Raw genomic sequence first — 14,181 nt, 5'->3', positions numbered from 1 at the left:
CTCTTTTCTTTTTTACAATGGTCTCTGCACCAAATACGTATAATTTAACAGCAATTGCCTTAGCAACCAGGTTTGATGAAGTAGTATTATCTCTTCTATCTATCTCCCTCTTATCTTCTTAAATGTTAAAAAGGAAAGGACAAAGATCTAAGATGGAAATAATGAGCTGTGCTGTGCTCCCACACTCTCACTGTCTCTTCCATTCCATTTCCTTTCTCTCCCCGTTCCTCCTCCTTTTTTTTCACCCTTTGATTTAAGATATTTTTTTATAGCCTGAGATCAAATTCACTCTCGTTTGACTTTGAACTCATGTCTGTGGTTGCAATCAAGTAATGTATGTTTTTAACATCCTGTTGTGAAGGGCTTGGTTAGTTCTGTATCTCAGTCTTCACTTTACTTCAAGCAGACACTGCATCAGTTGTCACAATCACCGTACATATATGTAACCTCAACACACTCCTAACAAATCACTTGAGTAAGAGCAATGGAAAACAGTTTGATGGTGTTCTCACTGCTCCCGCAATCCATTTTATTGAGACTCCAGGTTGTACAAGCACATAGCAGAATATAACCATGTAAAAAACCCACATGTGTCTGCACCACATATGTCAGTCTGCATTTGATTAAGAAGAAAATGTACTGAACTGACTAAAGACCAGGCAAAGGCCAACTTTCCCCTGCTGCTTTTTTTGTTCTTTTGCCATCGCTTGGTTAGCAGTGTGCTCCTCCTGCTTCCAGGAAAGAAATGTCAAGCTGTACTGAATGCACACGCTCATGATGCGCAGAGTGTTTTAGCCCAGCATGCATTGTGCAATCACCTCCGGTTTTCTCCAGGAATTTGCATTTGTATCATTGAATGAATTGAAACTAATTCTACCAAAATCCTTGTCTGATTTCTGAAGTTATGTTTTCAACCCCCCTTTTCTTTAAAAAATGGTCAGATTGAAAGAATGTTGCCAAGAACTGCATAAAAATAATCAAGTTTCATTACCATGTTTACCACTCAGAGTCAGATAAAAATCTAGCTTCACACTCCACTAACACATTTCTTTTTTAAGTACATGAGGGAGAACTTTGCTCCAACCAGAGTTCTCCCAATTTAAGTCACCAAACTTATTCATGTTTATTCTAATATCTTATTCTGACCATTTGGTTTGCAGAATTTTTGGACAGTGCTGTATGACATAGTAGGAAGCCCTATGGTTACCTTATAGACTGAACTCAAACATGTCCAAATTCCAGGCTAGATCTTTGAGGGACTACCTAAAGGTGTCAGTATGCTTCAAAATGAATGCTCGTTGGATTGTTCAGCAGAATTTTGGATGTCAGATTTTTTGGGGGGTGGGGCTGCATCAGAATATTTGTAACTTCTGAAATCCGACAGTCACACCTACTTTACGCAGCGGTTGGCTAAGTGCAATGTCAGGAATGTACCTGAAAAGAGACTGGCCCAGGGTGTCCACCGTCATCCTCGTTTGTATGAATCTTTAAGTCTTGCTCCTGTCTCTCACCACCCTCGAGTAAGGCCCTGCAGAACAGATAGAGATGCCAGGGTTGCACGATTGGACGAATATATCGGTCCTGGATGTTTGTTTTTTGGGGGGGGTCCTTTTGGAGCAATTTCTCTAATTTTATTTTTGCTAATTTAATGCTGTGCCTCCTTACCAAATTCAACTTGGTAAATTATTAACCTCTACAGCGCAGTTCAAAGCGTGCGCTAATAGGAACAAGCAGTTGGGAGTTGGGCACATTCCTGTTGCACTGATTGCTGTCTTTCAAAAAACAGGGCAGTGATGAAGGGACAATTGACAGAGGACACGGTGAAGGTGCAGGCGCAGCACTCACCTGTGCAAATATATATCGGCAATAGCCGGTTGTTGGACCGACGGTGGTTGTTTGGGAAAATTTCAACATACTGCCCGACCCTAATAGATGCTTTTGCTTTTAGACGACTTTGTACTACTTCCTGCTGGATCTCTGTGCTCGTTCATTCTGTACTTGATATTGTGATCACCCCACCACCACCACCACCACCACCACCACCACCTTCCCCTTTATACGGGAAACCTCCATCGGCATTTGTTCTTCCTCTGTCATACCATCGCTTGCCCCCACCACCACCACCACCACCACCACCACCACCACCATCTCCAACTCCTATTTCTTCCAGATATCCCAGCCTGCTCGTCTCTTTGCTAACCATTCATAATGACTGCCATTCATAACATGTCACCATCGGCGGGGTTTTATTTTCCTTACAAGCCAGTCACGGCGAGTTCAAGTTACCCCTCCGCCTCCCCTCTCCTCCCCCTGCCCCTCACACTCAGCCCTCCTTGACCCCCACGCTCCCAGCGTATTCATTCTCTCCCATTTGTCTCGGCCCAGTCTAAACAAGCAGCCACATAGGGGAGGGAGGGAGCGAGCGGGTGAGAGAGTGAGGGATAATTAAGAGGGAGAGAATGATGAATGAAGGGGAAGAAAGGAAGGGTGAGAGCTGATTGAAATGGAGTAATTGTATCAAGACAGCATTGTATTCCTTCCATCTTCTCTCCTCTCATCTTCCATTTTGCTTTTTATTTTTGGGAGGAAGGGGAAGATAGGAGAGAGATGGTGGATGTGGGAGTCATCAGTAGTGATACCAGCAGGTGGGAGTGAAAAGACAGGTAGATGAGAGATGAGTGGGGTGGAGTGCTGTGTGATTAGATGAGCAGTTTGATCCATCTTCTCTCCTCCTTCCATTTTCCCTCTTTCATTTCCCAATCGGTTTCTCTTACTTGTTGTGGTTTTGTGACCTCCTGTTTGCTGTTCTTCATCCAGTATTCTCTCCGTCAAACCCTCATCTTCAAGCCTCACATGTCTTGAATTGTTCTTGAAGGATGCATTGCCTCACACACTGAACTCTATGTCTGTGCATATATGTACAAAAATTTTCCAACTTCTCCATCAATTTCAGCTCCAACGTCAAAATGAAGATACACTTTGGCGGCTCTTTGAGTGCATTTTTCTTATGTTTCTGCATCATGGTAACGATCTTCTACTAGCATGCGATAGTTAAAGCGGCACATTAATGTATGGATATAAATACAGATGTATAGAGTGGGTCATTTGCGGATAGCCATGAGTAGTGAGGCTGTAGGAAATTTGGGTCCTATTTCTTGGCTTGTCCATCTGTTTCTGGGAAGATTTAAACATTGGTGGCAGAGTGGAGCACCGTGGCCTGACAGATGTATACAGAGCCCTTCTTCCACTGTCAACACAACTGAGTGGTTCCTGTTTATGTGAGCCCCAGAGATGGATGGAGTGACTGGGCAGGGAAAAATATATGATGAGCGAGCTCAGTTCATGTGCAAGAACCTGCCGTGTCTCAAAAAAAGTAGTTCTTTGCCAAGTACATGTAGCCAGTGGTGCTTTTTTTTGGTGCTGTTTATAATTTTTGGCAGTTGGATGATTTCACGGTTGTTCTGTAATTTATCTATATGCTTGTGTACGGTATATGCTTCATTTCTTTCAGATTTTAACGTTACTTGAATATTTGACTTTCAATTTCTTTTGGCTGGTAATATTGTTAGTAGGCTGGAAAAGGTGATTAATTCAATGTGATCATAAGCCAAGAACCACATTTTGGGATTATTTATAAGCAGCTGACATGCAAGAATGGCAAATCAAGCGTGTCAGGTAAAGACTGTAGACTTAATTAACAAGATATTTGATATCCAATTCCAGGTCATGAAAATCCCCATCTGACTCATATCAAATAGTCATCTAATTAGCAAAAGGCTTTGAATGCATACTACTGCTAATGAACTCCAGAAACCGCAAAGGATGGTTTATTAGAAGTGAGATTTTAAATGTTGGAACATGTGGCTACATCAAACCAAAACCTTCTCTTTGAAAATATTATATTGGGCGGAATACAAGACCAGATTCATTTCTAACCAAAAAGGGGAAATGGTAGTCCTATGTGGCTAATAGGATTTAAGTTATGACACTAAACGGACAAGTGTTTGAAATTTCAATTTGTATTATAGCTAGATTTTCTTAACTCTTTGCCTTTCATATCTAATGTGCATCCTAACAGAATGTCTGATCGACTGTCAAGTGAAAAGTTATTTTAACAGCTGCATTGCTGTTTATTTTAATGAAGCCTACTGTGATGGCTACAGTCTGCTTATTCCCTCTCTGTCTCTCTTTTAGCCTGGTTAAAGGCCCGAAGTTTCTATTTGTGTCTCCCTAACTCACCCCCCCCCCCCCCACCCCCCCCACCCCCTCCATCTCTTTGTGAAAGGCCGTTTTGTGTTGCAGTGAGCGGAAAGGAAGTTGCTGGCTTTGTGATGGGATCTCTGTGAAGATACTGTTTACTCTGTGACCCAGTAAAAAATCTGCCTGTTAGTGTTGAGCAAATACTTAGGCTCGGTGTCTCAGCAGAGAGTTTGTATTATAAGGCTGTTATTTCAGCTTTCCCCCGCAGTCACAGTTATGCCACGCGGATCAAAATCCGGTATCCAAATGAATGAAATGTACTGTACGCTTCCCAGTAGCCGAGTAGTTCAAACTTCTTTTTCCTCTTGAAGTTAATTTATTCTGCGAGAGGTGTGAGAGGGGAAATGCATTTACATGTGTATACTTTATGTCTAGCCAGAAAGGGATGTTTTTAATTCCTTGTCATGTCTGAATGGTCAGACTTGTATACACCTGCACTAGGTTTGAAAAGGCCAGAAACGGAAAACAATACACAAATGTTTGAGCGGGAAAGGAACGTTTGTGTGCAGCAGCTCACAAGATATTCTTTCTACTAAAACATGTTTTAATCCTGAAATGATTTACCTGTTTGTTCAGACAAAACAAAAAGCAAATTTTAGAGGCAGCACTATTGCATACACAGTCAGCTGAGAGACCTGTTTCGGCACGAATGCAACTTACTTTTTGTGTGGCGGAAATTTGCTTTCTGTCTGAATATGCTTTGAGCATGACATGTTGATACCTACTTTACTGCATGTTTCCACACTCGACATAATACTGGCATTTTAACTGAAGATACCCAACATCACGTCCACCGGTTCACCAATGTGTAATATATTATTCCCAAATGTATATTTAGGTCAAGTTAAGTCAAGTCAGATTTATTTGTAAAGCCTAGTCTTATTCATAGTGTCTCAAAAGGCTTCACAATGTGCCTTCCAAACCCAGCCCAAACTATCTAAAAGGCATTAAGACAGTAAATAATACCAATTTTTTATCATGATATTAATCAAGTGTTCAGCATGAACACATAGTGTGTTTGTTTTTCACATATAGCCATGTGAGTGCTTTCTGTCACACACTCTTTATTCACACAGGATTCACAGTTGACCCCTGAACTTGAGAGGTCTCCTTCCCTGAGGAGGTTAAATCTGAGCCAAAGAAAGATTCAGTTACTCGTCTGTTTTCTGTCCTTCTCTTCTGACCGTCCCGTTTCCCATTTTATCTTCCCTGATCCTTATGCTCCCTTTTTCCTCGATCCATGTCCAATACGTTCTGCTCACTTATTTTTAATTGTCCCTGTTCTCCCTGTGTCTCTTCCTTCTGCAGTGTTGGCAGACAACCTCAAGTCCAACCCGGGGATAAAGTGGCAGTACTTCAGCTCAGAGGAGGGCATCTTCACCGTCTTCCCCGCCCACAAGTTCCACTGTAAAGGAAGCTACGAACATCGCAGCAGGTCTCCAACAACCTCTCCTCTCTTCAAATCATTTGTTTTTTTCTTTTTTTTCTTTTTATGTCATTCAGATGAGTAAAGAGACATGATAATGAAGCTTCTGCCAACTTCCTGCCAGACATATCATCTGTCAGCAGGTATCACTCACTTAGACTCCTAGAGCAGACTGGCTGAGGTTAAAGCCACAACTACTCATTCCTGCCTCTTCCTCTCCCTCTTCCCTCTTCTTCCTCCTCCTCCTCCTCCTCCTCCTCCTCCTCCTCCTCCTCCTCCTCTGTCAGTTGCTGTGGGGAGGCCCAGAGGGCATGTCGATGGCATGCAGCCCCCACACACCCTGACACACATGCCCTTGGCAGGAATGTGGCTCTATACCACTAAAGCCGACTGGAATTTCACACCTTCAGTGTTGTGGGTTTCTTTTTTTTTTTTTTTTTTTTTTTTCATGGCCGTGGCTGAAAGATGTCTCTTTCTCTCTTGTTTTTTTTAAATATATCTTTGCCTCTCTGTTGCCTTTTTTTCCCCCCAATCATTTCCATTGGACTTTTTTTTTTTCTTGCTGTTCGAGTCAGTGAGCTGGCATACGGCCATGAGAGAAATTACGTTGCCTGGCTTGGTTCAAGTGTGAATGAGGCTTTGTGAATATAGTGTTCCCCTTCTCCACCCTGTGTTACTGTCTCCTTGTCCAGCGGACCACACACACAGAGCCGCTGACCCCCCCACCCCTCTGTACCCCACCATGCTGATAATACATGTACAAACAGTAACAGACACCAAACATAAAAATAAAAATCTTTAATAATCTTAATAATATTTTACTACCTCAACACTACTATTGTAATTACCTCAGAATAATAGATTTAGACCTATCATTATGCCGACGGTGAGCCACATATTCTGCTTTTTGTAAATCGGTTGTGTTGCCTTCAGAGGGTCATTCACTTTTTGTCATGAAAAGATAAGAGGTATCTGGGTTTTTTTTTATATTATTACAGTTTTCAATGTAACAATGAGCCTATAGGGAAATCTTATTTTATTGTTCAAAAAGACATGGGCAGAAAGTGAAAAGTAAAATTCCCTTTTGAGCCTTGAAGACGTCCCATATAATTGCTGGAAGTTGTGCACACATGGTGCTGGATACGTAAGTGAGCAATGACAACGTGAAACGCAGTAGGCATTGAATCTCCACCTAAAATGACAGTAAAGGGAGGAGAACCTCTTGTGAAAAGTGTAGCAGAGTGCAGGCCAGACAGGGAAAGACAACTCAGACAAAAGAGATCAGGGGAAGAAGATGAGGAGCGAGGAAAGAGAAGAAGAGGAAAAGACGAAGACGTTCTGTTTTATCAGCAGATTCACGAGACAGTTGCAGAGTCACGTTGCTGCTTTCGGTAAACATTCATTCCAGCTTATAGAAGACTACACTGTTTGTTTCCGTTGTTAATGCACTTAACTCTGTTTGTGATTCCTGTTAATTTCAGCATTTTATTATCACTGCACACTGTCACAGTCTGTGTTAATATTATCTTCAGTTTGAGGATTGTGTCTATATTTCTTTCTACTCCAGTATCTGATCTGGACACCAACCTCCGTGTGTATACATGTGTGTATTCCTGCAGGCCTGTGTACGTGGCTGCAGTTCGCCCCCAGTCTAAACACATCGTGGTGATGGTCGACCATGGAGCGTCTGTTACGGACACCCAGCTTCAGATTGCCCGAGACTCTGCACTCGTCATCCTTAACGCCATAGATGAACACGACAAGGTTAGTGGAAGGAAAGACACCTCATCGTGCTTACCTTGCTTTATTTATTTCCTTCTTTATTTACCGCGCACCATATCTGCTGAAATGCTTTGGGAAACGTTCAGCGGTACCAGTGGTAATCCCACTGCCTTGTCCTCTCGTCATCACTCCTCTCCAGATCTCCATTCTCTCAGTGGCGGAGACGGTGCGTTCCTGCTCTCTGGACCAGTGCTACAAGAGTCTGCTGTCTCCAGCCACCAGTGAGACCAAAAGGAAGATGAGCACCTTCATCTCCAACATCAAGGCTTCCGATGGCGCCACACAGCACGCGGCGGGCTTCCAGAAGGCGTTCCAGCTACTCCGAAACACCACCAGCCTCAGCAAGCAGGGCACCAGTAAGAGCCCTCCTAAACGATATTGTTAAACCGTGGTTGATCGTGCATGTCGTGCGTGCTGGTACAGGTTTTATTGCCTCTCACAGCTTTATCAACTCTCTTTGTCATCTCATTTGGTGTGAACTAATATGTGCGGTGTGTGCTCCTTCAGCGACAGACATGGTGATCATCTACCTGTCGTCCGGTATCACGTCTCGAGAGTCGTCGGAGCAGGAGAAGAGAGCGACGCTCAGCGTGGTCAGAGAGGAGAACCGACACCTTAACAACTCAGTCATGATCCTCACCTACGCCCTCATGAACGGTAGGTCACTCCTATTTAAGAAAGAGGGTGGTTTTTCGATTGAGGTTCACCTGGATTTGACGTCCACACCTTAAAAAATGGTTGTTTTCTGCTGCAAGACACGACTCACAACAGGTAACATTTTCTCCTGAGGCTGCTGATTTCATTTCTTGCTCTGCACATATCTAGAGCTTCGTTTTCTCTTTACTTCTGCTGGGAGCTGTTTGTGTTTGTTCGATATCCTTTCTCTCGGGTACAATGTGCTCCAGAGAAGACTGAAGGTTGTAGAGAGGTGCTCAGAAACCTCAAAGGCTTTTTGTTTCCATCGTGTGTGTGTGTGTGTGTGTGTGTGTGTTGGTGTGTGTGTTGGTGTGCCTGTGTGTTGGTGTGTATGCTTCCTCTTCCTCTTTCATTGTGCTTGTCCATGCATCTGCCTCCTCTAATTCCCACCTCCCTCTGCAACACACACACACACACACGCACACACGCACGTCTGCTGTGCATGCATTAGTCCACCATTAATACAAATAATTTTTGCATTGGAGAATGGAAATGAGGGACATCTAAGAGAGGAGAGAGTGAGACTTCAAAGGGCGTGCTGCTCACTGTGTGTGACTGACAGAGGACCTTGGCTGTTTTTAAAGAGCTCCATGATGAAAAGGATGCAGAAATCTGTCGCCCTCCGAGTTTATTAGCATTGCATATCCAAAAAAACATTTGTTTTGTTGCTAACGCTGTTGCACACAGCTGAAAGGCCCACTGTGGGTTGTGTGCGTCTTAGTCCCTGCATCCCTTGCCAAATGTGAAGTGCTGATTGTTGAAGGAGATCGGTGGTCTCCTGGCAGGAGAATACAGAGTTGTTTGTGTGTACATTGATGAGGTGCCTGCCCCCCCCTCACCACAACAGTGTATGTTAGCCTGACTAAAATGCTGCCTTGTACCTTACAGTATGTTTTCTATTAGGTTCTCCTCCTCATGTGGTCTACCTGCTTACTCTTTGCATTTAGAACATACCTGTGTCTTTCTATTGATGATATAGTGTATAAAATGTGATTTTAAAAAAAATTGAAAAATGCTCACCACCAGACCCCAAAATGATGTTTTCACTTTTGTTTTATCTGAAAAAAACAAAACACTTTCACATTTGAAAAAGCTTGAGCCAGTTATTGGTGTATTTATCTGGTAAAATGACTTCTGCCAATTTCTTCTTTCAGCACTTTTTGAGATTTTGATGAGTTGATCTGATTGTTGGACCCTTCATCAGAGATCTCCGAAGGCAGCAGGTTTCACTGCAGTCAATTTCTCTTCAGTCCGGTTTACTTAAAGGTAACCTGTGGAGGTTTTGACCAGCAGTGGGAAAGGCTACTCCCGCAGATATGAAAGTGAACAGAAACCCGTGCTGTCAGCAGCTTTCCCCTTTGTGTTCGTTTGACATTGCCACCCATGACGACATGGCACCCGTCAGTCGCCCACAGCATGATGATCAGCAGAGCAGAGCCTTGGCATTAGAAAGGGATTCTGCTGTAATCCAGTCAATGATTGGATACTGGCAAACATTCTATGCTCTATCCGTCCTAATAGGTTGTGGGATGCCAAATGTTCCAGGTGACAGCTGTAGGGGCCAGCCGTAGTCATCCGTTCTCCCCTAAATGACCTTATGAAGCTTGGAAAGTTAAAGTCTCCACCATATACAGTATTTTCTTTCAAGTGAGGAGGGATTTATTCCTGTTGTGATTTCTCAGCGTGACAGATGAGAGTTGGGTCTGGCAGATGCATGGGATTGTATGAATAAAGCCTATAGAGACACAGGATGACAAGTCAGAGCCTGCGTGCGTGAAATATCTCTGCTGCTGACGTCATATCAATGTGGGAAATCCATGTGGCAACGTGTAGTATGTGCCTTGATTAATGATCCCTTTTAATGCGAGCGTCTTGCTGCTTGACCATGTGAACTGCATGAGTTTAATTGTTCTCAAAAACACACCTCTCCTCTCAAAGATTCTCCATGAGTTCAGCCTGAGTGTGATTTCTCTTTCTCTAGCTCCTTGAAGGAATTGTTTTTTACAGCTAGAGGGGAAAGAGAACTGTGGGTTTCCTTTTATAACAGGAATTTGAGTCATGCGCTCTTTAGTGAAGAGCTGTTCCCTCTTTTTACCTCCCTGTCAACCACTCCCTCCTCTTTTCATTTGCACAATTACCCCATTCAATAGCCCTTTAGCTATGCCATCAGTTACGGATTTGCTTTCAATATCCCCGCTTGATTAAATCAAACAAATTCCGTCGTCGTCTCTCCCTCCCCATCCTGAACTCATTCTCTATCCCATTCCCTCCTTCCTAAGAGGGAGTAACGGGCCTGAAGGAGTTGGCCTTCCTCAGGGACCTCGCAGAGCAGAATTCGGTGAAGTACGGCGTCGACAGAACGGCAGACAGATCCTCTTTGGTGTCGTCATCTGGATCAGTGGGAGCCTCGGTGATGCCGGTGGTGAAGGGAAGCATGATGGTGCTGAACCAGCTGAGCAACCTGGAGACAACAGTGGGCCGCTTCTACATCAACCTGCCCAACCGCATGATCGACCTGGCCCGCTTTAGCCTGCCCTACGCTGACCCCATGGGAGACGGTGAGTAGTCTGGACCCAGCTCGACCGCAGTTACTTGGGGCTGTTAACTCAACATTTGTCACGTCAGTCAAAGAAACACACAAAATTTAAGAGCCATACATGTGTAACTGTGTCAGTTGCATACTGACTTGTTGCCATTTTTATTCAGTTTTTACAATATTGTGCTAAACGTTTTAGGCACTTAAAGTAAAGTGAGAATGCTTTTAAAAATAAATAAAATTAATTAAATTTGTGTGATCACCCTTTGCCTTTAAAACAACACCACTTCTCTTTGGTACGTTTGTGCAGACTTTTGTTGAGATCAGGGCTCTGCGGAGGCTGTACCATCAGGAGAGTTTCGGGCTAGATGTCTGTAGAATTAATTTTGGACCGATCATTCACCTCCATGATAGTATTATGTGATGGTGGATAAGAATCTAAACATCTAAAGTGCCTAAAACATTTGCACATTACTGTATTTTTAAATTTTCACTGCTCTGGCAGCAGAAGAAGATGTTGGTATTCTAAATCCAAAACTATGGTTGGCATGGTGTCTTTTCGGGAGCTGTCATCACACATGCGGGAGGCGATTCTAAAGTCTGGAACAAAGCTAATAAACACTTTTACTCGACTGAGTTTGATTGAACTACACAGATATAAATGAAATTAACCCTATAAAATAAAATGGTTAACACAAGATGAGTTTGTATAATCAATGTGAGCTATTGTATGAACTGAAGTTAGATTCTTCTTCTCCAGGATTTATTATGACTGTGAGCCGGCCGTGTTACTTTGGTAACCTGCTGCTGGGCGTGGTCGGGGTGGATGTGAACCTGGCCTACATCTTAGAGGATGTCACCTACTACCAAGACTCACTGGCTTCATACACCTTCCTCATTGACAACAAAGGTCAGTCGCATGAAAACGGAAAGTGGTTGTAACCATCTCCGTTGTTGTCGGGCTCCATGACACGCACGCTCGTCATCACAGAAGAATTGGCAGGATTATCTACCGCCGCCATTTTTTTTTTTCAACTTGTGGTCAGCGGCACTAACAGCAGGTGTTAGTAGATGTATTAGCAAGCAAAGCTTTAAATTGTTACAGCCTGTTCTCTACAAAAAAGTTTTCCCTAGGTTATACAAACAGCAGAATAAATCAAAGTCACTCATTGCCTGTTGCTGAGATTGCCTAAGCCAGTAACCAAACAAACATGAGGAAAAATCAGTGCAGACTACAGCTCCGACAGACTCCAGTGGTATCAATCTTCATTAGTCACGGACTTGCAGAAACACTCCAAATAGTTGGAAAAGAGCGCGTTTTGGCGTTCTTGTTTCACATACAAGGGGAATTACACTTTATTTTGTCCTTCTCAACTTCCTCCACGTCCATTATCCCTTATTAGACTTAATTGACGTCTTCTTGGTAGCACTGGCACTTCTTTGGCATTTCATTCTCGGTTGAGCCATGCCTCAGCGCGTTGCCACAGTGCAGGGCGGTAGTGCTCATGTCCGGTCTGGGTTTGTCTTGGCCCCAGCTGAGGGGGTCTTGACAGAACCGCCGGTGCTGTACACTGGTGCTCTGTGGGCCTGTAGACAAGTGTCATTAATGGACAGATAGTTGTAGGAAAAAAAAGGTGACACTGCTCTTGGTGACATTGTCTTCCTGCCCGGTTGACGGGATAGCTGCAGCAAACTAAAAATCAAAACTAGAAATAAAGCTGTAACTTTTTTGAAAGCTGTGAACTGGATTTTTAATGCATTTGCAGCTAACACACACCTACACTTTTATACGTTTAATAGCAGTTGTTTTCAATCCAAAAGTGTAAAGGGAGAGCCAATGCAGAACTATTTGCTCCAGCCTGTTGTTCAGAAACATGATCCAAATTTCAGTTGCAGTATTTCTCTGTCTTTCCGGAACACACTCTGCATCTGCTGCTGCCAACACACAGGTGAAAATGTACGGTGTCGTAAGGAGGAATGTCAGTAATGTGAAGGGCAGAGTTTGTGGAGTGCTCGCAGGGCGTCTGATTTTCACACCTTTGTGGATAAATGTGCCTCTCACCTTGTATTTTCTACCTTTTTAAATGCCACCCCTTTTGAAAACTGTAAAATAAATAACCCTAACTAACTTGAAATGTTACGCAGGGGACACATTTTTACTGGAAACTAAAACTGCAATAACCAGGCTTGATTTGTAAATGGTTTGGAGCCTGGGAGGCTGAACTGTGGTGATTAAATGCAAGAAGGAGGAAGGAATAAAAAAAAATTAAAAAAAATGCATAAGCTGAAGAGAATGGCGGCAGAAGTTTCTGAGGAGCTTAGAGGAAGGCTAAGGTGAAGATTAAGGACAGGTGGGAGACGTTTAGAGGTGAGGTAAAATGTGGTAGAGGAAAGTCATAAAACATTCAGAATAAATGACATGTACTCTCCTGGACCTGGAGTGTGTTCATCATCAGAATTTTTCAGAATTAAAGTTAATTATTGCGAGTGAATTTTTGCAGCTGCGCGAGTTTTGTTCCTCTGCTGCGCTCATTCAGTGAGTCTCTTTTTTTCCCCTTTAAAATGTTTATTATTGTAATAAATATGCCATCAAATTATAGCTTATTACTGCACCGTGCTTATTAGTGCAGCAACTTGGTGAACACTGACAAATGACTACCATTAAAGTTATTAGCTGGCATTTAAATTGGCTGCTGCCAATTAGAGTTTACGTAAATATAATTAGGTAAATATGCCGCTGACAAGTGGCTTCTGAGGCTAAAAATAGTGGATGAGTATTAGACATATATTTGCATTTAGTTGATCTTATTCATCGACTTCATGAGACTGTATGTGCATTAAACAAGCCGCTACCTGAACAGAATTACGTAGAGATTTATGTATGACAAGCACTGCAGTCAGCTGTATTCATTAAGAACAGAGATGCCTTATACAGCAGATTAAGAGTGTGATTCACCACACCTGCTGCTACTTTGTTAAATACACACACACTCTCTTTTTCACTAGACAAACACAGTGTATTAGAACTGTGTAAAAAAAAAAAAAATGTTGTTTGTTGACTCCCTTCAAAACAGATGGGCTTTTTATCCAGTTTTTCTCGAGGGCTTTTTGGCTCCCAAAATGATTCCTGCTGCTGTTAGGAGCTGTGTTTATCACAGCACTACCCTCCTCAGCACTGTGTTGGAGCTCCATTAGAACAGGTTAAATGTTGTTGTTTTTTTTACTCAGTGAAATTTTAGATTTTGGAGATTAAAACAGAGCATTGTCCACTTTGATTTATGCTGTGACATTGTAGCATCAACAGCTTTATATTATTAGATTCAAATATCAAGTGTTGTAATGGTCATGGCCTATACATTGACATGCCTAACTAACACTTACTATGCTCTTTCAGTGCAGTTCTACTTGATCTCCTTGCACCTATTAAAAAGATGTAGTTGTTGGTACTTAGGCCAGCGCTTAGTGTTGTCCCTCACTTGTA

General features: G+C 42.8%; 1 protein-coding gene across 2 annotated transcripts in view; it reads left to right on the top strand.

Annotated features, from left to right (window-relative positions):
• Positions 1-14,181, top strand: part of cachd1 (cache domain containing 1) — an 86,899-nt gene that overhangs the window by 49,794 nt on the left and 22,924 nt on the right. For both annotated transcript variants that reach the window (XM_056378744.1, XM_056378743.1), the window contains exons 5-10: positions 5,569-5,695; positions 7,306-7,450; positions 7,608-7,824; positions 7,976-8,125; positions 10,444-10,722; positions 11,461-11,610. In XM_056378744.1, coding sequence (XP_056234719.1) covers positions 5,569-5,695; positions 7,306-7,450; positions 7,608-7,824; positions 7,976-8,125; positions 10,444-10,722; positions 11,461-11,610 — 1,068 coding nt within the window. The remainder of the gene's footprint in view (positions 1-5,568; positions 5,696-7,305; positions 7,451-7,607; positions 7,825-7,975; positions 8,126-10,443; positions 10,723-11,460; positions 11,611-14,181) is intronic.

Source organism: Seriola aureovittata, chromosome 6 (genome assembly GCF_021018895.1).
Source record: "Seriola aureovittata isolate HTS-2021-v1 ecotype China chromosome 6, ASM2101889v1, whole genome shotgun sequence".
Taxonomy (NCBI): Eukaryota; Metazoa; Chordata; class Actinopteri; order Carangiformes; family Carangidae; genus Seriola; species Seriola aureovittata.
The sequence above is the reverse complement of the archived record's forward strand: the minus strand, read 5'-3'. Positions and strand labels throughout refer to the sequence as shown.